General features: G+C 32.7%; 1 protein-coding gene across 2 annotated transcripts in view; it reads left to right on the top strand.

The window, feature by feature from the left end:
- LOC147074020 (G protein-coupled receptor Mth2-like) overlaps nucleotides 1-25,901 on the top strand; it is a 77,211-nt gene that overhangs the window by 22,741 nt on the left and 28,569 nt on the right. For both annotated transcript variants that reach the window (XR_015070385.1, XM_085944682.1), the window contains exons 3-4: nucleotides 3,628-3,825; nucleotides 20,223-20,301. Coding sequence is in view for 1 of the 2 variants with exons in the window: in XM_085944682.1 (XP_085800808.1) it covers nucleotides 3,628-3,825; nucleotides 20,223-20,301 (277 nt within the window). In the remaining variant the exon portion in view is untranslated. The remainder of the gene's footprint in view (nucleotides 1-3,627; nucleotides 3,826-20,222; nucleotides 20,302-25,901) is intronic.

Below are 25,901 nucleotides of genomic sequence, written 5' to 3' on the forward strand. Positions count from 1 at the left end.
GAAAAAATGATAATAACGTATACAAATAAACGCAGCTTAGAAATTTACCCTTATTACAATGCAAGTTGAGTTAATGGTTTAGAATAAGCCTGGGAGCTGATTAAAATTGAGGGTCATTTTATTTTTCACAATCTTCGTTCATTAATATAATTTGATTAAAAACACAGTTGATCTTGATACGTAATAAAACTTTCTACAGAAAACAGACACGGTCAACAGGTCGGTTTTGTACAATATAAATAAATTATTTACATAAAAAGCCCGCTTCACAATCAGCAGAAAAGAGTCAGGCGATGTGGCCGTATTTAAAATACATAAGTACATCACTTTTATTTAACATTTAACATGACTTCCTTAGATAAAATGCCGCCCTTAGGCAGCCCCAAAATGCCGCCCCATTTTTTATAAAGTATTTTTATCATGCTTTCATGACATCAATATCTTTTTTTTTAATCATAAATATAGTACATATTTTAATAGTCTCAACACTCAATCACTAAAATAAGAAATACTTTCCTGGCCTTTTTTGTTGCAAAGTCAGTAACTGTCATCCAAATCTAATTTAAATACCTCTCTGATTCAATAGACAATATTGTGAGTTCAAGGTTTCATATGTATTTAAAAATAGACCTGATAACTTCCAAAACTCTCGAGTGACTGGCAAAAATATTTGGATAAATTTTAAATTAGGTAAGTATGTACCTACCTATAATTCAAATATAATTCACAAATCTGCACGTGTCATTTCTGGTCACCAAGGACGTGCCGTCCAATGTAAACGGAAATAAACTAGACATCGCGAACTCAACAAAAATATATAGTCCTGTTAAACCGTTTATGTTAATTTATACATTTTGTTTCCAACCAGTGAGCTGTTTTTTAATGGAAAGATAATTCGTGGGTCGGGATGTGAAGTCAGATAAGTCACAAATTGTCATTTTGAGTTATAGCAAAAACAAAGTTCAAAAAATTCCCCACATTCCCCTAATTACAGTTATGTTTTTTTATGGGTAACAAATCAAAGTACATGTAATTGGCTTTCAATTATATGTCTTAGAAGTATTCTAACTATTTTTTTTCATTAAAACTTATTCGGTTTAAAAAAAAAGGGAATTGACTTAACTGGATTTGCACAAAAAATGATTGACTTACCTTACTACGCACAACGTAATATTGTTATTTTTTCATGTTAATCCGACTAATATTAGCAATAAAATACACATGTTATACATACATCTTATTGGTTTATTAAACAAAATATTATTTAAATTTAAAAGTAGCATTTTTATAATTTTTTTTTTACTTTTATGTTATTTAAGTAGTGAAAAGGCACAAAAACCTGAATATTATAAAGGTTCATCGTTATCATAGTATGGATTTCTTCAATGGTATCAGGTTAAATATCGCTGACTATCTCAAATGTCTCAAGTGACTCATAAAATTCTCTATAACACGGTGAAATGTATGGAAGTAAGTCTATCAAATATTTCGTCTTGTCTCGTCTTATACATGAAATTTGTTAAAATGCAGTCGTCTCGTCGAGAGTTCTTTTAAATTTTACTATTCCCGGTTTGTGTTTGTTGAATTAAAGCCACTTAACATCTCTCCAAACAAACTTATTCCCATCTGTGTCTATTTTTCTGAGTAGCAATGGTCCTTTTAATCGATCCGAGTAGTTAAAAAAATCTGCACGAGTCATTTCAGTGACTTTAAAAGGAATTTTCTTTGCAGCCTCACACATTGATTTGGCCCAATCATGAGGATGTTCGATCGTTCCACCAAATGTCTTTTTTCTTAATTATGCGATGGTCACTATCGCACTCCATATTTGTGTGGCCAGGGACTAAAAAGTGTGATCGATTTTGTTTAAAGTCTCAGAATATTTTACTGCTATCATGCACATTATAGCTACGTGGCTATTTTTGTTTTGACCCTCACATCTATCAAAATACATGATCACTTGCTTAATATTATCATGTATCCCCTTGGTTAAGTATTCGAACAGGCATGAAGCGATATCGTTAGCTTCTCTATTAGCAAGAGTCTCATGGCACACATAGCAATATCCCTGGTTATTATCACAATCATGCACCGTCAAATGTCGTTTGTAGAAGGCCAGGGAACTTTGCTACATGTAAAATGCTACAATTTGGCAAGAAGAATCTTGCAAGTACTCTTTATCACAACTTTTAGCTGAATATGCAAAGTCAGCTTCGTCATGATGCTCTTTCAATTCCTCACGATTTTTATTTCTTCATCGTTGGTGGAATTAATTTTTGGCAAGTATCCTTATTTGGCCGTTTGAATGTTAAGTTCATGGATGGGATTAGAGCTAATACTCTTCAAATATTGAGAATACATAACAGTTATTGTCAAATGTGGCGGTAAGTATTTTCTGACAGTCCCTTCTAGAGTAATGACACTCATAATGATGGAATTGAGAGTAGGTATATGTGTCTTTGCTATTTGTTCTAAGTATACCGTAAGTAGTCGCACGTTTTTTTTCAAAACATATTAAAAAAAATTGTGACTTTCATTTAATGTTTTTAGTGTACAACCTTTACAAATTGGTTTCCGTAACAGTTCAACAGTCAAGTAATATTGAACTGTTACTTGGCGAAAATGTTGTTTTCCCGGTTCGCTTTGTCTGTGTCTGATACGACTTTTTTTCGTATTCATAACTTCCATTATAGGTACTTGTTGTGTAGCTTTTGCCAGTATTTCGTGCAACTTTTTCATCATTTCTGAAGGCATCATCCCTTAAGTTACATTTTTGGTGATTATTACTTCTCAATCGAGAACGAGGATAACAGGTTAAAACATCGTTGTAATGTGTAATCGTGGAAGCACTATTTGAGCATGAAGGGCGTGGTTCTTCAATGTTGGTAAAATGACTGTATTAATTCTTGAACATTAAAATCAGGATCTTTTATGCTATCAATGAATCGTCAACATACAAGTTATTGGAGGATATGGTTGAACCTAAAAGCAAGATTATTTGTTTGGATATTGTGTACCTACGGGTTTTTAGATTTAAATAAATCAAATTCGTTAAATTTGGTATATTTTTTATTATTTACAAATAATACACATACTTATTTATATAAGTTATAATTTATTATAATATGACTATTTACGTAGGTTCTGTTATTTTTTTTTTAATTTCTCAAAATATCTTAAAAAATACGTTAGATTCACCAAAATCAACACTGAGTAGGTATGACGTTTGAAGGTAAGCCAACTATGAGTAGTAAGGTAAGTCACACAAAATGTTGACTTATCTGCCTTCTCATGTGACTTAACTGTGTATACACCCCGTAAAATAAAAAATATGTTTTGACTGAAACTGCATCTCGCCAATGGTGAGACGTACGGCTTACCTGACTACACACAACGAAAGATTTTTTTTTTTTTAGTATAGTGGCATTCATATCTCATTTTTGCTGTTTTGTGACTTACCTGACTACACATCCCGACCCACGAATTCCGTTATTACTAAATTTAGGTACCCATTTCTGTATATACCTAATGATTCTCCTCGATTTGATGCTCAATCTGCCTACCCCCACGGGACGTCACTGACAATCTTATATTCTAATCTGTTGTATTCTTTTGTTTTCTTTCTAGGCATGATAATCTCCATACCTTTCCTGGTTGCAACGTTCCTGGTGTACGCCCTGATTCCTGAGCTGCAGAACCTTCACGGCAAAGCGCTCCTCTGCTATCTGACAGGACTCATTTTGGCGTATTCTTCCCTGATATTCATGCAATTCAGACTGTACAAGGCCACTGTACCAATTGGTCCGGCAGTTTGTTTTACGTTTGGTAAGCATAGACATATTATTTCCATTTAAATATTAATAAATAAACACTTGTAGTCGATAATATCGGTGATTTTTGGTAAATAAAACATATATCTTTGAATAAAATTTGATATTTTCCATTAGAATAATTTGAAACGTTGATTTCTTCATTTTAACCGAGAAAAAAACTCCAATAACTGTACATTTTATAAAACTAAACACAAATTTACGTACTGCCATTGTTTCGATAGTTTTGATTGACCAAATGAAACAATTTTGGTTTGGTCGAAATAGTCACGTAGAGACGATACGTACCTATTAGTTATAGTTAAGGAACGGATTTATATGCAACATAAAATATGATTATATGCATGCAAATATGCACTTAAAATCATAAAAATATGCACTAAAACTAAAGAAACATACAGTTAAAAATTTATCCACTGCACCCAATATTACGGATATAAAATCGAATAACAAATTAATAATCTTAATCAATATAATACAATAACAGAAAAACACACAAAATCAATATAAAGTTAATCAATTACATTTTTAAAAATAGTTTTTTTTACAAATAATTAAATAAGAAATGCATTGAAACCATACACAACTTTGAAAAACAAAAACGACACACTTAACTATATTCCTAAAAACTATTTAGTGTTTTTTTGTCCGAAATAGTTTAATTAATAAATAATGTGCTCTGGCATAAATTTTTTCCGCATACGTGTCAGTATTTTGTTTATATGCGGAAAACGACCTCTCAACGTCCACAGAGGTGATTGCGCAAAATTTAAATAAAGGTGCCCGAGTTGATTTCACTTTTTCCGATACATCCATAGCTCGGGGATGCCATTAAAAAATGCAAGTGCATCTAAACTATCTACCTACCGAATTCAGTTATAGGTATTTCGATAAAATAATTAAACAAAAACTAAAATTATAAATGCAAAAGCCCTAAAATATGCATTTATTTATGAAATATGCACTAATGAATGAAATATGCTCTAACGTCTCAAATATGCATTTATATGCACAATAATTATTTTTGGACTCTGCGTCTTTCAAAACGGTTTTATGTGCAACTCTCATAGCTGTGCATACACCCTAACGAAATATGCACTTAGCATATTATAAACACGGTCCCTAGTTATACTATTTAAATAAAAAACAATGTAACCAAAAGTTTAAACGCAAAAGTCATAAAAAGTAGGTATATCAGCCAAATCTAGCGTTTTAGCAAAAACGTTAAATCTAGTCGCGATATTAAAAAATACAAGATGTAACGCTAAGCCGACTCCCACATCTAAACTCGTCTTGTCTGCAACATGTCGAATACGTTGCCAAATAGAGCTCCGCACATTGGTGGAATGCGACATTTTAGGTTAAAAAAATTATCTAGTGCAAGCAACAAGTTGCATGCGATTCACGCTGCGGGTTGAAGTCGCCATTTTGCCGTTACTTCTATACAGACGCCCAGTGACGTCCCTAGACAAAATGCCGGCCATGGGCAACGCCATAGTAACGCCCAATTTTTTATAGATTATTTTTTATCATCCGTGCACGTGTCGTTTCTGGTCACCACGTACGTCGAAGGGCGACGGAAGTAAACTAGACATCGCGAACCCGACAAAAAAAATTCAATCCTGTTAAACCTTTTATGTTAATTAATACATTTTGTTTCCAACCAGTGAGCTGATTTTTTTATGGAAAGATATTTTGTCATTAGGTACTAATTTTTAGGTAGCTATTTCTATATAGGTATACACCAAATGATTCTCCTCGATTTGCCGCTCTTCGAGTAACGGCCGCCCCTAAGCGACCCTCAATCTACCTACCCCTACGGGACGTCACTGCAGACGCCAACCTCACCGGTCACTAGAGTATATTTTGACGTTTAGAGAGATTATGCGCGACTGTCGCCAGGCGCATATGTGCGCGGTTCAATATAAAACATCGGTGCGACGTTCCTAGAAAGTTTGATGTATGGCTGTGCCGCATAAGATGTCGAGTTTAGATGTGCGAGCCGTCTAAATGTCAGATAAAACTTTTACTAACCAACTTCACTTAACTCCAAAATCAATAATCCACTTAGAGATTAGACAATAATTAGAGAATCGGATACATTTGGAATCAAGTAAGACGCAGTGCCGTGTGTTAACAATAATTATTGTAGATAACTGCGTTGCTTAAAGAATTTGCTCCGACTGATATCCGTGTTATTTTGGACCAATAAAAATAATGGAAACGTGTTACCGTGTTAACTATTTAGAATAGCCCTGCAGATCAGCAGTGAAAAATTGTATAACTGCCAATTTAACTAAAATTATTACCGTGATATCGAATAATACTATGGTAATAAAATAAAATGCATGATGGCGAGCTGTACCTCAAATTTTCGCGGCTTTTAAATTCCACAACATATACAATCCAAAAAAAAAACACAATAAAATCGTGTTATCAAATCGTTCTCAAACGGTCGGTCGAATAGGAATAAATATTTACCCGAATCTAATAGAGTTTTGCAAATAGTTTGGGAATGTTTATTTATCAATGTCTGCTCGAGCGTTGATGTCTTAATTTATTGCATAGCTCGTCTGTGAGACTATCAACACGTGGATGGATCCATTGATTTACCAATACTAGGACGTTTACTCATGTAGAAAATCACAACAATAACCTGGAACGTTAGCAGAATAGGTCAAAGACAAATATATATATATATATATATGTTATATAAATTCATAATTTTGAAAACACTTCTCTCGAGTATCGCGCCCACGCACATAGTCCACTATGATAAAGGAGTCATACTTAATTACGACAAACTTTAAATTTAAATTTTGGGCTTTTTAATACTCACTGAAGCGCTTTCTAAATTGAGCTACTGTATTGGCGTTCGGCTTTTATATTTTGAATCAAATTAGGTATTAGGTACTTTAATTACTAACCGATGTCACGGATTACTCCAAGATTTTATGTTGTAACTTACTTGAACTTGCTAATAATGCTTAATTAACTATTTTTTTTATTCGACGAATAATTCACAAGATTTAAGAATGTAGCATTCTAATTATTGAACATACATAATTTTGAAAACACTTCTGAGAAAATATATTATAACCAATGGAAAAAATCTTTATGAAAAAAAGATAGAGGAGTGTGTAAATACTGTAAATGTGTTTGGGAGGCAGCTGACACATTGGGGTGTTTTCTTCTTTCTCTACTGTCGTACGGATGCGACAGATGCGCCTTCTCGACCATGTTTTGGCCACCGTGATGACCGGATCATTAGCTTTAAACATGCCATCGGGTGTACGTGGTAGAAGCCTTCACGTGGTGGCCTGCTCTGCGATTTGCTGACCAATTGTCGCTATAGTATTGGTTTGTCGAATATCCGTTTTTGTCGAAATCGACCTCTTAATGCAGAATGATTTTTTTGTATTTAAATGGACCAGAACCATCCTTTTCTTTAAATTGCTTTGTAATGAAAACAGCATTCATATGCTGTAAAAACAACAATTTAAATACCTTCATGTATTTAAATATAGGAAAATCAAATTTGTTTTTCGTCTCCTGAACATTTGACATTATTTGGTCTATTCGACAAACCAATCCTACAGCGACGCAATCTTACCACTACAGTCAATACCAGTAGCGAAGGGTGGAGGTAGGCTGTTAAGATCCGCCATAAATAGTGCACATTAAACTTTGATAGTATTTTTTTTTCGACCATGTCCGATTTTAATAGGATCATAATATGGGCCTCTACAAAGTGGAGGTTTATATTAACAGATTTTATTTTTACGATAAATGGATATCAGCCACTTGCTCAACCTATTAGGTTCATACTCTGACTCATACATAAATTTAAAACAATATGTGTGCTTGCCAGACCCAGGATTCGAACTTGGGACCCTCGACACTATAGACCGGCGCTTGAGCCACGCGGCCATCGTCTTCGTATTTGATTTTATTGAACTAACACTACAATTTAGAGATGGTTTTGGTTAGTTTGTAAAAATCAATTAAACCCTGCCTAAACCAAACCATAATAGTTTTGCTATACTTTGGGTGATCGCAGCGCTCGAAATGGAAAAGTTTACGAACCGGAGCGCTTGACAATTTTCTGAAAATATTAACAGTCATCAAATTTTATGAAAATATGTGTGTTATTTTTTTTGTTATATGGCCTATCTAGCTCAGGCGATCAAATTATTTTTTCCACAAGACGGAGCGATAACTTTACCGATTGCACGAACCGGAACGGCGCTCCGGAGCATTCCGGTCCATTTCGAGCACTGGGTGATCGTGCACACTTTTTCATTCATACTTATTTGTTTTCGTTGGATTAAGAATACAATATATTACGCATATTGTTTGTTCATTTTTTTAAATTCATTAAGCTCTGCCTAAACCAAACTATGATAGATAAAAATATTATTCTATCTATAAAGTATCAAGTTATGTATGATGCAATTGCATAATTGTAGATATTTTATAGATGGACGAGTATTTTTTGACTATTATCTATATGGCATGGTTTTCGCAGGGTTTCACTGAAACTAAAAAAACTAGCCCACACCATCTGTATATTGTAGTATTATTTCAATGACAACAAATACGTATGACTGACGAAGTTTAGTGTGCACCATTTATGGCTCCACCCTTCGCCACTGGTAGAAGCCTTCACGTGGCGTCGTCCCCGCACTGTGATTTGCTGACCAATCTTACCACTAAATTCAATACAATACGCCAAAAATAAAACATTTCGTTTAAAGTCGATAATAATTTGCAATGTAGATATCTGGAGTTAATTTTCAATTAAGTATATCTATCTATTGTACGTTGTAATATGCGAATAGAATATGCTGTAAATACATAAACGCGGTATTGAAATAATTGCCCTGATTGCAAGTTATTTTTCAACCGCAGTCATAATGTGTGACGAAAGAATGAAGTTTATGTGATCAGACTACTTATAAAGATCTTTATGAGCATTGTTAATAGATAGACCACAACCATGTCTACTAACAATATCTTGACATCAGCGTCGATGTGGGCGTCGGTATAGTTATCAGTTCAGCGGATCTTTAATAATACTCTCACTCATGGTTTTTCTTCGGTAAAAGTCATGGGTACACTTAGGTCTGTATTAAAAGTATTGATTTTTCCTCCTATATAGAGACTGATAAAAATAGAATTACCTAATAGTAAGTCTCACTCCATACCACATATCTACAAATAAGGAGCAGTGCCCGGTAGTTAACGTTGTATTGATATTATTAAAGATTATAGAAAATTCTAAATATCCTTCATATTATCCCTATTCTAGTAGAAAGTTTACTGGCATTCATTACTTTTTACAACGTTTTTATTAGCTCGTAGTCTTGTTTATCCGGTGGTTGTTTGTCCAGTACAAATCTTGCAATCGATTTTTAACTAACTTCCCGACTAACTAGACATTTAAAACTTTTAGAATATATCAGAACACGATGCAAAAGCATTCTTTTAATACTTTTAGCCATCTTTAAGCAGAATTGAATTAATTTTCAGTTAATTCTGTTTTGTATAGAAAGTTATTTCAGAAAAATCCGTAAAAAGTAAAAGACTATTATTGGTTGCTAAGGGGGTGGTCCTAGCAACTAAATTATTAATATATACGTGCGTTACTATGGAAATCAAAATGACATTTCAGTATTATATATTTGTTTGTTTTTTATTTAAGTACTTCATATCAAGTACAAGTTTGAGCATAATAATTCAACAGAAAATTTAAAAACGTTGTATTTAAAAAGTTCTTTTTATCTTGTAATTATTGTTAATATAGTGAAACCATTTAGAGACGGGGATGGAGCTGTCAAAAAATTATCGACATCGATCTTCTCTTTCGATACAATACCGGTTTCAAGTATTGATACGTTTTCTTTAGATATGACGCCCTTACGAATAACTATCCCTCGAAAAAGCCCTTCTCTTACAAATGATGCGACGAATTGAATCGGGACGCCCCAATACACATATCCAACTACATATTGACACGGGGTTTCAATTAGAATTGGGTAAATAATAATAAGTAACAAACATCAATGTGGTAACTATAGGTATATTGTATACTGTTTTATAAATAATATTTCTTTGTTTCTAAATGTCATGTTGTGAACGTCTTTAATTAATAATTTGTAATATTCACTATATGCAAAAATAAATAAATACAATTTGAATAAATATATTTTTTAGTAGCTTGGACCAACTGATCACGAAAATGACAGAAGTTTTTAACCATCACCTACAGATTTTTCGTTTTCTTATATAAAATAATTACAAGATAAAAAAAAACTTTTTACAACGTTTTTAAATTTTCTATTCTCTCAATATGCTCAAACTTGTACTTGATATGAAGTAAATTAAAAACAAACAAACAAAGAAATATAGAATACTGAAATGTCATTTTGACATTTCATTTTGATTTCCATAGTAACGCACGTATATATTAATAATTTAGTTGCTAGGACCACCCCCTTAGCAACCAATAATAGTCTTTTACTTTTTACGGATTAAAATAACTTTCCATACAAAACGATAAACTGAGATGGCTAAAAGTATTAAAAGAATGCACTGGCATCGTGTTCTGATATATTCTAAAAGTTTCAAATGTCTAGCTAGTCGGGAAGTTTTGCCCGGAACCACCGGAAAAAACAAGAATACGAGCTAATAAAAACGTTGTAAAATATTCTGTAACCATAACTGTGGAAAATCGTGTGATGTTATGAATGATGTGATGTTCATTTACGGGGGACAGTTGAAGCAATTAAAAAGAAACTGAACCAATAACTTCTACACAACTTCAGTACTTATCTCATCAACTCAGCGGTCTCGAAGTCTACCGTACGGATGCATTCTGCCTCTTGAGTACCAAGTACCACTACTTGTCCGTTTTCATTCAAGATATTTAGGAAATTATTTTACCTTTATTTAACCTATTTTCCCTTACACGTACTTCCCTTTTCATACAACGCTTTACTATGAACAGTTTTTGAAACGTTTTACTCATTTTTAATGAAGTTAAATTATTAAATAGATAAAAAAATTGAGTTCGCAATTTTACGTTTCGTTAAGGTCAAATGCGTTTCCGCCTGGAATTAGAATACTGTTCCATATTTCAATACATCTGTGTTTGTCTCAAGAGTTCGTTATTGTCTCCTATAATATAAGTAACTTCCACTAAGATACTATTTACACACATAGATGAAACCATTCCAGCTATTTGCAGCTAAGTCAGTTTATTTGGCCACCAAAGAATGGTTCTGGCTTGTATTCGGAGAGCATCTAAAATGTAGGTAGGTTTCAGTAGGATATATATAACTTTTAGCTAAGCATACTGTAGCATAACATTAAAAGTACCTATGTCCTAAACGAAAGATAAGCGATTTTATTATGAAGTGTGTTTACGATTCCACTTCAAATTAGTAATGCAAATCATTTTTATCATCCATTTTCTATTTTTACTAATAAGTTGTTATCATTTTTGATAAAAACATATCTTTCGTTAATCTGCTTTTAATCATAAAACATATGATAGCAATTTAATAGAATTCTATTTAGTTGTAAAAACAATGTAAATCAAAGCCATTAGATATTAGTTTTTATCATTATTGATTTAATTAAAATTTATATGCACATTTATAATAAAACTAACTACTTAGTAGTAAAGTATGTAATCATCATCATCATCATCATCATCAGCCTGAATCTATCCACTGCTGGATGAAGGCCTCTTCAAGTTGCTTCCACTTCTCTCGGTCCTGTGCATTGCGTTGCCACGTACTTCCGCAGAACTTTATCATTTCATCGATCCAGCGGCCTCTAGGTCTACCTTGTGGACGTTTTGTACTTCTTGGATACCACTGGATGACTAGATTTGTCCAACGATTGTCTCTTCTTCGAGCTATGTGTCCAGCCCATCTCCATAACTCCAAACTCAATAAAATATCAAATACGAATAAATGCAAAATGTCATCGAGATGTTAAGGGGAATCCTCTACCTACCAGAGGCTCCTGGCGGATAAGTACGAAGCATGGAATTTGAGATTTTTGAAGTTATACTTCTTTTGGGACGTTTGGTAGAGAGTGAAATTCAGAGCTGCGCGCGCACAGCGTTACGAAAGTACGCGACAGTACGAAGTTACCTGCGAATCAGGCAGCTGTATACAAACGCAAGTTTGATAATAGAATTGTTCCGTTACCTAGGCAACGAATTTATTATTGCCGGCCATTTGCAACTCCTTACGTAAACAAACTATTAAACATCAGAGTGATAGTTGTTACTTTAAAAATAAAAAAAACAACGATAAATAATTATATAATTTAATAATATAAGTTAAAGTGTATAGAAATAAACCGACGGCGCTCTAATAAGCGGCCATTTTTCTTGAGTGCGTAATTTAACAAGATAATAATTAGGAGCTAGTCGAAGAATCTAGGTTATCACAAGTTTTGTTTTTGTTTTGTTACGCGCGTAAATAAATACACACACCGATTTTTTTGTGATAAATGAGAAATAACAATTGAAACTGAATAAAAAGGATTTCAAGTTATTTACATTTATATTTTTATAAGCATCGATGTTATTTAAAATATATATCGGTCTCTAGCAATGACATTAATAATGTCATTGGTCTCTAGTAACTTAATTTAAACTAATTGATTACAAAACCGATCGCCTTTGATCGGTGGAATTCGAAACACGTAGTTATTCGAAATAATTCGCATAAATCAAAAAACGAGTCAATATCTTAAAAGCTACAGCACTCACCTAGAAAATAAAAGATTCAAGTTTGAGACCCATACAGTCCAAGTTGCTGATATTTTCAAAATTATGTATTTTCTATGACAAAGAATCTAATAGGTCTTAATTCTGTATTGACTAATAGAACCATAAGTAGATGTTATTAAATTTGTTAATCATGAACTCATATTGGCTTGAGTTATTGTGTATTTTTTTGCTATTATTGTTGAATACACATTATTATTATCTATTTCAGATAAAACAAAATATTGAAATAAACGAAAACCATGCTAACCACATTAGATTGCGGTTCATTAAAAACAAACAGCTTTATGAAATTAATTAATATCTTTGCAAAAAATAGTTGTTTACTAAACGCTTTATGGTTTAATAATTAATTAATATAGTAATAATGATAACAAATGTAATTGTCCTCTAGTTTCCAGTTATGTTTTCCTGATTTTCAAAACTTTAGAACAGAACAGAAATTAGTATGAGATGTCTAAGATATATTTTTAAAACTACAACTTTTTCGAAATTTATTAATTTAATAATCTAATATATAAAAATCAATATTTGTTTGTTTGTTCGTATTTTATGCGTTTCTATGAATTAGAAAAACCATCTTCTTCTTCTATTCGTATGCGTTACTATACCATTCACCCGATTGCGATGAAACTTTTGTCAGTTGTTGTGCGCACACCCGCGAAGGTTTCTAAATTAGTATTATATAAAATACAAAGTTTGTTGTTTGTTTGTTCCATCCAATTAAATTTTTTTTTTACTACATATTAATACTATTAACAACGTTTGCATATTTTGGATTCGATTTTAATTTAGTGTTCTTTTGTTTGACCTTATTAGAATTATTTTCATATTGCCATATTGTATTACACGGCTTTTTTAATATGAAAAAGATAATTACCTACTTATTATTATTTTTTTAAATATTTAAGAAAAATGTATCCACGAAGCGACCCTGTGCGAAGCCGGGTACCTACTTAAGCTTGTAATTTAATAAAAAAAATATTTATTCAACACTATCTAACTATCTAATAACAATTACATTTATATCATTAGATGTAACTAACCTTTTTACAATTTTTTCTGTTGATGCTTAGAGATGGTACATGAGACTCTAGAAAAAGCAAAAGTTCCCCTGTTTGAGCTATAAGAAAATAATTGTTTAATCTAAAGTACGTTTAGAAAATAATTTTATTATTTTTCATTTAATTTAAATGATACCCAATGGGTAGCCTACTAAGACAATTGGCTCGGAGCTTTTCATTGACAAATTTGAAACGAAATTGCTAGGAATATATTTGACGAATAATCTTTTAGAATTATATCATAGATTCAGTGGTGAGAGGTTGAGGTAGACGATTTGAACTAAACTTTGTCAGTCATACTTGTTTGTTTTCATTGAACTAAGAATACAATTTGCAGATGGTGCTGGTTGGTTTTTTAATTCAATTTAACCCTGCCTCAACTAAAACATAATAGTTTAGGTATTATATGGGCTATCCGACAACAAAAAAATAGTGCACACTTTTTCAGTCATACTTAATATGTTTTCATTGAATTAAGACTACATAATATCGTCACTGTTCTGGCAGAAGACACTAATTCGAAAAAATGGCATTGAGTTAGTTATACCAAAATGTTCCTTATTTCAAACTTTACCGTCTGGAAACCTTCTTAATAAATAAACAGTCTTTATTTTAAAGTCATCCTTTTTACGATTACTTAATAAACTCACATGATAGACCATTTCAAACATTCTAACAACTTCAATGTCAAATTGCTCAAAACTAGTATTCTCCAGTTAGTGTGCTCTGCCAGAACAGAGACGATATTATAGATGTGTTGGTTATTTTTTTTTAATTCATTTAACCTTACTTAGCCAAACCTTAATCGATAAAAAATATTTTCTATCTATAAAATATCTAAAATTTTATATGGTTTAATGGCATAATTTTAGATATTTTATAGATAAACAAATATTTTTTGAATATTATCTACTATGGCTTGGATTAGGCAGGTTTTAATTTAATTTTAAAAACTAACAAACGCTATCGACACATTACAGTCTTAGATCACTGAAAACAAATACGTTTGACTGACAAAGTTCGGTGTGCATAATTTATGTCGGATCTTAACAGCCTACATCCACCCTTCGCCATTATTGGATATTATGTAGATGCCATACACATTAACATTAAATTCACACTGGAGGTAGAAGTCGATAATAAGATTAACTCTTCCGACCTGACTATACAAATAATTGATAATAAACATAAGTTTAAAGATTATAGGAAACCTACGTTTACATTCATAAAAGATCTCAGCATATGCCTTTTAAGTTAAATGACACATTTATTTATTTAAGAAAACAAACATTGTGTGGACAAAACAAATATTACCCTCACAAGAGAGAAAAAGAGAATATATTATATAATAATAACAATAATATGTAATAAAAAACATCTAATTTTAAAATTTAATTTTGAAAATAAAAAACATACCTACTTACACTTATTTTATACTTGAATTGACAAACTAGCGGTATATAATTATGTGATTGGTTAGCATCATTATGAATAATGGCGACTTCGATAACGAATTGAATATTATTAAACATATTATTGCTTTAATTAATGCATATTATACAACATCCATGGTAGATAAATTACATAACCAGATTAACAATTTATTTATCCCAATTTTTAAAACCCAAATCACTACCGCAGGTCCATTGCCTAACATGGAAATATTTCAGATAAAATAATCTCATTGTTATGTATTTTCTGCCCAACATTAAAACTACTGAACCAAAGCCAAAATATTTTATATTTTTAGCTTTACTCTTAAATAGCTAAATGCAGTGACGTCCCGTGGGCGTGAGCGTCGCTTGGGGGCGGCAGTTACTCGAAGGGCGGCAAATCGAGGAGAATAATTTGGTATATAATATAGAAATAGCTATCTTAACTTAATAATAACGGAACAATCTTTCCATTAAAAAAATCAGCTTACTGGTAATATGGTCTATTGAAGCAGAGAGGCATTTAAATTAGATTTGGGTGACATATACTGACTTTGCAACAAAAAATGCCAGGAAACTTTTTTTTATTTTAATCGTTGAGTATTAAGACTATTAATAAAATAGCGTATTTATGATTAAAAGTAGGTGTAGGTATTTTGAATAAATACCAAGAAAAAATATTTTGTTTACATGTTGTACAATAAAAGATAACATAGTGAAAATGGTCTGAAAATAATAAATCTGTGTATTGCTAAATGGTACAAAACAAATGTGTCAGAAATATCAACCAAATAGGATCTCAGACTGGTGATTTGGGTAAATGTCTACCTGGATTATATTATATTTATTCCCCTTTATATGTAAATTTAATTTTGTATAGTGGTATATATTTTGTTAGTAATGCACATATACAACACATTTCTTAGATATTGGAGTCATGAAGCGATGATTAAAAATACTGTAAAAAAAATAGGGCGGCATCAGGGAACTCAGAAATAATCTGTTCTGTGGGCGGCATTTTGGCGCTGCCTAGTGGCGGCATTTTATCTAGGGACGTCACTGGCTAAACATATTGAAGCGTTTGCTATTTGTAGTAATAATTTTATTGGTAAAACACCGGCTTGCTTTATTCTATCTAATCTATATAGTATTTGAAAACAGGATGTTTTATAGGTGGTATGGTATGATTAAAAAAAAGCTTTTATCCCAATATCAAAAGAAAGATTTATTTCTAAGAGCGCGTTATATTTTTGTAGATTTCAAAGCAATATGTTACACCTGTTGGGAATACTATTATGTATTATAAACAAAATGTTATTGCGAACGTTAACACCTTACTAGGTTTTTTAGTACCCGCGTTTTATTCTTTGGTTTCTTATTTAAAAGAAAAACAATAAAAAATGCATAAAAGAGGTGCCTTAAAGCAAAGACAGCTTTCTACCACGTGAGTAGTTTTGAGAAAAACGTCAAAAACTGCTAACAAGTCTTACAATTTAATCTATGTGAGATATACATTATAGTAGAATATTATGTTTCAAAGTCAATTTAACTTTTAGAGCTCATTAATTTTATGACATGTCTAAGATATCTTAATAATAAATTTCAAGAAGGCTGCATTTGCTTCTCACCCATCAAGAAGTGTGTGACTTTGCTTTTGACAACATGAAGGAAAGCCATGTTTGCTTCTTAGTTTTTAACTTGTCGGTCGTGTTTTTTATTGTAAAAATACTCAAAGACAAACATTGTAACTTGAATAAATGAAAAAAAATCTTTACCTGTACATAAAAAAAAACAAATTTAATAAAGTCATTTATTTCTAATTATAAGATATAAGTACCTAATAATATTACTTATAATGGAAAGGATTTTTTGTTTGTTAAAGTGTAAAAATTACATTGTTCAAAAAAAGTTTTGATGCTTGTCTTATTGGTCAAGTCTTACTTACATAATATTACTTATATTACTCATATTTCTCTTCCAGTTTTCTAAACATCTTGAACGTTTCCCAGCTTTGTTTGAAGCTATTTCCAAAGGGTGACTTTCCATCTTTTAAAATTTTGTAATTTAACACTTCGATTCTCAATTTTAGCACAATAATCACGATTATAAGCCGAAGCAAAAACTCACACGGCAACCGCCAAAATGTACTGAGCCGCCATTTTGTCACGTGACTTTTTGTATGGGACGAAACATTTAGAGTGAAGGAAGTTGGGTCTGCTTCTGAAGCTAATTTTTAACAATGATTTTCTATGGAAAAAAGCCGAATTTGCTGATAGAACATCAGCTCACAACGTGCAGAATTTTTAGCTCTATGATTCTGCATTTATAGGTTAAAAAGTAATTTTTTTACTAAGCCTATGCTTCTGATCCCCTCAAAATAAAATAGTTTCGCGTACATAATCTCCTACGTTGCTCTAGTTGGTAAAACGGCCGACTCTAAAGCCGTGAGTAATGCTGAGTGAGGCTGGACAAAAAAGATATTATTAATATTATTGACCGAAGGTACTTGATGGAATTTGAATTTGAATTCTAATGGATTTTAGTTTTGTACTATTCCATTTGGGTCGTTTTTTGCGACCCGGCTTTCGTCTTTCGGCATATTCAGGCAGTGTGTACGTGTACACTCACCAAAGACAAACACACACTAACGAACACTATTAACTCTAACTTATAAAACAAATCAATACAATAAAGTAAATAAAAACTTATCACTTATTAAGTCAAGGATCCAATAAAAAAATATTACACACAAATTATGAATAGTGTTTGTAAAAAACCCATGCCTTATCAATAAGCGTATCAGTAAGCACTCGATAAGCGTGTAATAAATCGTCAAAACCTATTAATATATCATTAGTCATCATCATCATCAGCCGGGGTCAATCCACTGCTGGATGAAGGCCTCCCCAAGCTTTCTCTAACTCTCTCGGTCCTGTGTCGTTCGCTGCCACGTATTTCCGCCGAACTTTACCAGTTCGTCAATCCAGCGGCTTTTAGGGCGACCCTGTGGCCGTTTCGTACCCCTTGGGTACCACTGGATGACGGCATTTGTCCAGCGGCCGTCCTTTCGGCGAGCAATGTGTCCCGCCCATCTCCATTTCAGCTGTTTGGCAACGTCTATTACATCGCGTACTCTTGTCTGCTTCCTAACCCATTCGTTCCTCTTACGGTCCTTTCGCGTGATGCCCAACATGCACCTCTCCATGCCTCGCTGTGTGACTCTTAGCCTTTGGACATCTCTCGTGTTGAGGGTCCACGTCTCGCAGCCATACGTGAGCACGGGTAGCACACATTGGTTGAACACCTTACGCTTAAGACATAATGGTAGGTCACTCTTGAAGATAATATTCAGACGTCCGAAAGCACTCCATCCGAGCTTTGTTCTTCGAGCAATTTCATCGTGCATGCTTCCGTATATGGACACCTGCTGTCCGAGATAGACGTAGCTGCTGACTTGCTCGAGTTGGGTGCCAGAAATACAGATAATCGCAGGGTCCGAAATACAGTTCCTCATCACTTTTGTCTTTGAGACATTTATCTTTAGACCGACCGTTTGATCATTAGTAATTAATACTAATTATAAACAATTTAAATACTAAAATCAAGAGGTGTACAATTGTCTATTCTGGTAACAATGGTAACGTATTGGGTGTTAATGGGGTTAACCCATGAGATAAATTCTGATAAATCTATGAAATGAGATATATCGATATATCTAGAAAAAAGATACCTATTGTATTTTTTCAACGTCTATTCAGTGCGTGGACACAATGGGTTAGGTTAGACAAATAAGTAACATAGTATGTAACAACTATCAGTGACGTCTCTTGGGGGTAGGCAGATTGAGCGTCGCTTGGGGGCGGCAGTTACTAGAAGGGTGGCAAACTGAGGAGAATCATTTGGTATCATATATAGAAATAGCTAAAAGTATTTTGTTTATATGTTGTACAATAATAGCATAGTAAAAATGATGTGAACATAATAAATCTGTGTATTGCTAAATGGTAAAAACCGAATGTGTTAGAACTATCAACCAATTAGGACTTCAGACTGATGATTTGGGCAAGTGTCTAACATAATTACCTTATTTATTCGCTTTTTATATCTAAATTAATTTGGTATGTTTTAGTGGTAGGTATATATTTTGTTAGTAATGTCTCCATACAACACATTTATTAGATATTGGAGTCATGAAAGGTTGATAAAACATACTGTATAAAAAATGGGACGGTATTTTGGCGCTGCCCAGTGGCGGCTTTTTGTCTAGGGACGTCACTGACAACTATCCCTCTTAAAAACCCTGTTAATATAATCTCCACTCTGTGGAGGCGCATATTATGTTCCGCTTAGGAGCGAAAATAATTTACTCATCAGTTAAGTGTGACATATTATGTATAATTCTTAATTAAAGTCGTAAAAATAAAATAAACTAAAATAAAAATATGTTTGACACGAGTTATTGTAAATTTTCCAAAAAAAAAACAGTTGCATATCGTATTTTTTTCTAAATTTACATAATATAAACTCACATTCATCGTACTTCGGGCAATGAGTTTTAACGATTTAGCTAGGTATCGATCCACTCCCTAAGCAGATCGAACTTTGATTCTTTGACGGCGGCAGGATCTCTCAATATTTTAGTTTTAACTCACCTGCGCTCATTCATATATTTTTTTAATTAAATATTTTTGAATCAACGAATAAAACACAAATTATATGAATGCAACATTATTTATTGAACATGTTATATAAGACCGACATACATGTCCGTAAATAAATAAAATTGTATACCCAGTCAAAGATGCAGATCGATTAATAAAAAAGTAACTTTAAAATGTATTTTGACCGCAATACCACATTTTTACGGAATTTAAAGTCGCTGTGTACACATCACACACTGTAACAAAATACAGGAAGTATGAAAAAATTGAACGTCACAGAAAAAAAAAACAACAGAAAAGCGTTATAGATTTTAGATTAGTGTCGATGTATATGATAATCTTTAGACTTTTCACCTTATGGGGTTTTTGAGAAATATTGAGAAAACACTATTAATTGTTATAAATGATTGATGTTTGTTTTTTAGCGTTCGTCATATACTTCTTCTTCATGGTGAGCTTCTTCTGGTTGAACGTGATGTGCTTTGACGTATGGTGGACCTTCAGGTGAGTTTTTCTAAGCTTTCTTTCAAATACGATTGTTGTCAAATATCACAGTTTCTCGACGCTAAGTATAAAATCTTACTATAACATGTCAATTGCTGAGTGTGTCTCATGTTTTTGTTAATTAAATGTGTTAGATTTACATGGATTGATTAGGAAATTCATGAAACAATATAATATAACAAATAATTTTATTTAAAAATAAGATTAAGTAACGCAGGAGACGACATTTGTAGCAAAGACATCACTTGATATTCGTGGTGTCAAAAATGTACTTAGGTGATTAGTCCATGTAATTTAATAAACTTCCTTTTTTGTTTATTTTACCTAAATTGACATTGATAGCGACGCGATAGGCCATAAACACCCAGTCGGTGGGTTAACTACAGACGTTGCAATGCACAGTGGCCGGTCGTTTATGGGGTATTGTGTCGCGTCACTGTGGCCAGCCGTCACCGTGGGCGGTGGCCCTAACTTTACAGTTAATAATGTCCATTTGAGTAGACGAAACCTGCTGTGATCTTTATTAAACTACATAATATATTATGTAAAATATTGTCATTTATTTTAATTAATTAAGAAATATTTTTCTAACAAAAATGATTAGTGGATTAGAATATATACTTCATAACTTTGCCCCCCGGCTCTATATTGAAAATGATGTAATACTCTTCTTCTTCTTCGATGGCGCTACAGCTCAAGTCGAGCCCTGGCCTCCTCCACCACCGTCCTCCAACCGGAACGGTCTTCCGCACGTCTTTTCCAGTTCCTGATTTTTAGCAGCTGGTTGGCATCTTTTGTAATGATATCACCCCATCGTGTGCGTGGCTTTCCCACTGGCCTTTTCCCCCCTGGGTTTCCTTCGAGGATCTTCTTCGGTATCCGTGACTCAGGCATGCGCTGGACATGGCCTGCCCAGTTTAGCCTCTGGAGTTTTATGAAAGTGGAGAGTTTTGAATCTTGGTATAAACGGTATAGTTCCGTGTTGTACCTAATTCTCCACTTCCCACCATCATTCATGGGTCCGTATATCCGCCTCAGGATCTTTCTCTCAAAGCAGTCCACCAATGATGTAATATATTCGAAAAATATATTTTTTAAATATATTATCTATATTTATTTATTACTAAATAATATAATATTATATCAATATGTAGGTACAAGTGAATATCATTTGATCTAATTGTATGCAAGGTTAAGTTATAAACCGTATACATACTCTACTTGTGGTTAGGTAGGTACTGTTCAAATGTGCTGAACACCTTTACAATGTTATAAGTTTATTAATAATCAAAGAAAAGATTCATTTTTACGTAAACAGCTGGCTGCACAGTAAAACTTTTTATGGATTTCGTGCTCCAATATTCCAATTAACATTCTAAGAAAGCGGTACTGAAATAAATCAATGCTTATTTTAATCATTTCATTTCGAATGAACTTCCGTTGGCAGTGTTGGCATATGTCAAAATATTGCATATTATAATCATAATACTTTGTGGAACATTAATAATATTGACATAGATTTATTTAAATTTAGAACGCAAAATATTTCATGAAATTTAATTTACGATTTGTGTTGCACTAACGTACATATTTTATGATTCCAACAGCCATACAATGTTTTGATTGCTGTAAAATAATGCAGTTTTCATTTGTAAAGCATTAAATAAATTTACTACATATCGAATATTCAATAATTTTCCGCTGTTGTAACTGGAATGCTTAGCAAGTGCCAATATGTTTTTTCTTTGTTTTAGCTATGTTGGAATATTATTTTAGTATTACTGACGTGGGTATAATATATGCAGGGCGGGCCCTGGAATATTTGTTTTCCTGGGAAAACAATATAATGTTAGCTCCCCATCCCGATGTTATGCTCTTTTAAAATTGGGCTTTATATGACAAGGATTTGGACCGGTGCACATCCCTAAAAAATGGCGATATTGATAATAATTGAATGACATCTTTATATTCTATGGACTTGATTTAAGTTTTCATGTGTCACTGATTTGATGTCAGTTTAAATCTGGTTATTTTTTAAATCTATTTTATAACAACCACCATTTACAAGGACGCGCCAAGGGTGGCTGCCACCCAGGTGCCAGCCATAAATTTCCACCCCTCTCCAAAGAAAAAAAATATACGAAATATGACAGAAGTCAAAGAAATGTTGAAACAATTATTTTATTGAAATCAAAATATACCTACTTATAATATATCAAAATTTACGACATATTATCCTTACCTGTTAAATAATAAAAAAATCTGAATTACAATCATCTTATATATAATATATATATATAGAGATAACATAATAATCATCTTAAATCAATAGATCACAATTTATAATTGAATATTTTGTGATATGGAGGAATTTAACCGCAGGCGACTTTTTTTAAATCATAAAGTTTATGTGATTGAATAACATATTTTTACAAAATATTTATATTATATAAGTATATAAAAAAATATTTATATTTATACTATTTATATATTAAAATATTAAAAAGTTTCGGACTTTTTCCACCCCCTGAGTACTGCCGCACGAGTGCTATGCACCCCTAACACCCCCGCTTGGCGCCTTGGAACTATCATTATAATAATAATAAGAGGTGAAATTATTTTAATTATTTTTTCTATTAATAATTGAATAATAATTGGACTTCTAAGTGAATTAGTGAGAATATAATTGTTATAAATTAAAAACCTAATTTCGCCGGATTTGTTTTCTCAAAAAAACGATAACGCAGAAATCTTCTACACGCGACTAAAGCGACTTTCTGTTATCGCCAAGATCTTGTTGTGGACAGTAGTTTAATAATTATTTATATTGAAAGTAACTTTGACGATTTGCTACGTGTAATACGGGCTGTTCCTTTCTTAGTCGCTGCCGTACTGGCTGAAAACAGCTGAATCCAGTGACGTCCCGTGGGGGTAGGCATATTAAGCGTCGCTTGGGGGCAGCCCAAGGGTGGAAAATCGGGGAGAATCATTAGGTATATATAGAAATAGCTACATAACATTAGTAATATCGGAAATATCTTTCCATTAAAAAATTCAGCTCACTGGTAAGAAGCAAATTAATGCATTAATTAGGTACTATACAAGTTTTATCAGGACTTTATTTTTTTTTTGTCTTTGGACGTCACGTTCTTGGTGAACAGCAATGACACGTGCATACCTAATTTAAAAATTATCCAAATATGTTTATAAGTCTCTCGCGAGTTTTGGAAGTTGTCAGGTGTATTTTTAAATGTACGTATCTGAAACCGTAGACTCGCAAGCAGAGATTGCATTTAAATTAGATTTTTAGTGGTATATATAATGTATCCATACAACACATTTCTTAGATATTTGAGTCATGAAAGGATGATAAAAAGTACTGTACAAAAATGTGGCGGCATTTTGTCTAGGGACGTCTCTGGCTGATCCAACCGAACATCAAAAAGTTAACGTTTATGTTGTCGCACTATAGTCACTTGATTATCAGTAGTTTTGCACATATTTTCCATCCGTGGCAGATACATGTTACAAATGATCATAAACAGTTTTTATACAATATTCATTTGTTCATTGAAATACATTAATTATTTTGGACTGGACTGGGCATTAGATGAAATGAAAAAGTATAGACATGATAACGTTGATTATTAAAAAGCTCCATTCACGCGCTGTTACACATCACATTTATATCGTTCTTTTTTTGGACGCCATTATACAATTAACTTTTTAGTCACGGAAAAACAACATTATAACCTACTCCATATTTCTTATCACCTCAGTGTTTTTTGTGAATTAAACAACATAACATGCTCGATTTAATTACGACACAAAAAAAAATCACTCGCCAATAATCATTAGGTTCATTGGTGGATTAAAAACGGTGACATCTAACTAAAAACATTAATAATAAGCTCATGTGGTTAACAATATGTTCTAATTGTCTTAAAATAGTGAAAAAATTTATAGTGCAAACAAAATTCAAAATTCTCAGCTTATTATAATTATATGTAGGTAGGTAGTTATCAGTGGCGAAGGGTGGATGTAGGCTGTTGAGATCCGCCATAAATAGTGCACACTAAACTTCGTCAGTCATACGTACATATTATTTCGTTTCTGTTCTGGTAGAACACACTAACTGGAGAATACTAGTTTTGAGTAATTTGACTTTGAAGTTGTTAAAATGTTTTAAATGGTCTATCATGTGAGTTTATTAAGTAATCGTAAAAGGGATGACTTTAAAATAAAGACTGTTTATTTATTAAGAAGATTTCCAGACGGTAAAGTTTGAAATAAGGAACATTTTGGTATAGCTTACTCAATATGTCATTTTTTCGAATTAGTGTCTTCTGCCAGAAAGTGACGATTTGTTTTCATTGAAATAAGACTACAATAATGTATAGATTGTGTCATAGAGCTTGTAAAAATAAATAGAAATATTATCAAGTTTAGTAATTTAAAAGAAAAGTGACCTCGGTTTACGTTTTTCCGCACAGATTCGTTATATTGTAATGCATTGAACCCTGTGCGTTGGAATACTTATATATTTAAAATTTTCTTTCTAAATACCAATAAAGTTGTGATCAAATCGAGATGCATGTCACGGCGACAAATTTAGTCTATGGTTTTGTCATTTTGCAGAATATTTTGAACGATCACGATCACTCTGAATTCAATTATAGAGAGTGCCAACTCTAATGTATTAGTATTTTGAATTATTATTCATTATTCATGCTAATTTCAATTAATTTTAACAGTTTCTACCTGTGCGTACGTTAAAATTACTTGCTATATTATATCCATAGATAATATTTTGAACAGAACTCAACCTGAAGACCATGCCATAGACAATAGACAATATTCTTCTAGAAAATACATAGTGCCAACCACTAAACACAAAAAACGTGATTTTGACATGATTCGAAAATGTGTAAACATGTAAAATATGATAAAAACGTTCAAAACGGCATGAAAGTGTCGATACAGTGCGGTTCAACGTGAGATGACCTCATTGTTTTGGTGATTTCAGCAGATTTTGCCAACTAACTGATAATGTTCGTTTAAAGGTTCAAAATGTGCTATGGGATGGGACCATCGGTCTGATTACATTTTAAACACCAAGAAAAACGACAGTACACACTTTTCCCCCGTAGCGGCAGCATACTGTGACGTCACATGATAGTCTGCGACATGCACCATAATATATTTAGCGCTTTAAGCTCTACATAAATATAATGATAATTAATATCTAAAAAATATTAATTTCTGTTTGCTAGCCTTTTATTTGCAGTCACATTCATTATTTGATTTTTGTCCTACTGTGGACACGGATGTGTGAGTTACCGGAATCGCTACGTCGAACGGTCTCTACTCCGGAATTGCACGTCCTTTGTTTGCGTCATAGATACTATTAAACGGAATTCAAACAAATATAAACTTTTACTATCCCATTTCCCTAAGAGAAACCCCGTCGATTGGTCAATAAAGTTCAGGTAGGTACTTTGCAATAATATAAGCTCTACAAGTGGGGGTTATTTGGGGTGTGAACACAAACAAATAAAATACTAAAACAAAGGGTTAAAAATTCTCTTTTTAATATTACT

Source organism: Rhyacophila brunnea, unplaced genomic scaffold, assembly GCF_057557595.1.
Source record: "Rhyacophila brunnea isolate RB1 unplaced genomic scaffold, BYU_Rbru_1.0 scaffold_17, whole genome shotgun sequence".
In the NCBI taxonomy this organism is placed as follows: Eukaryota; Metazoa; Arthropoda; class Insecta; order Trichoptera; family Rhyacophilidae; genus Rhyacophila; species Rhyacophila brunnea.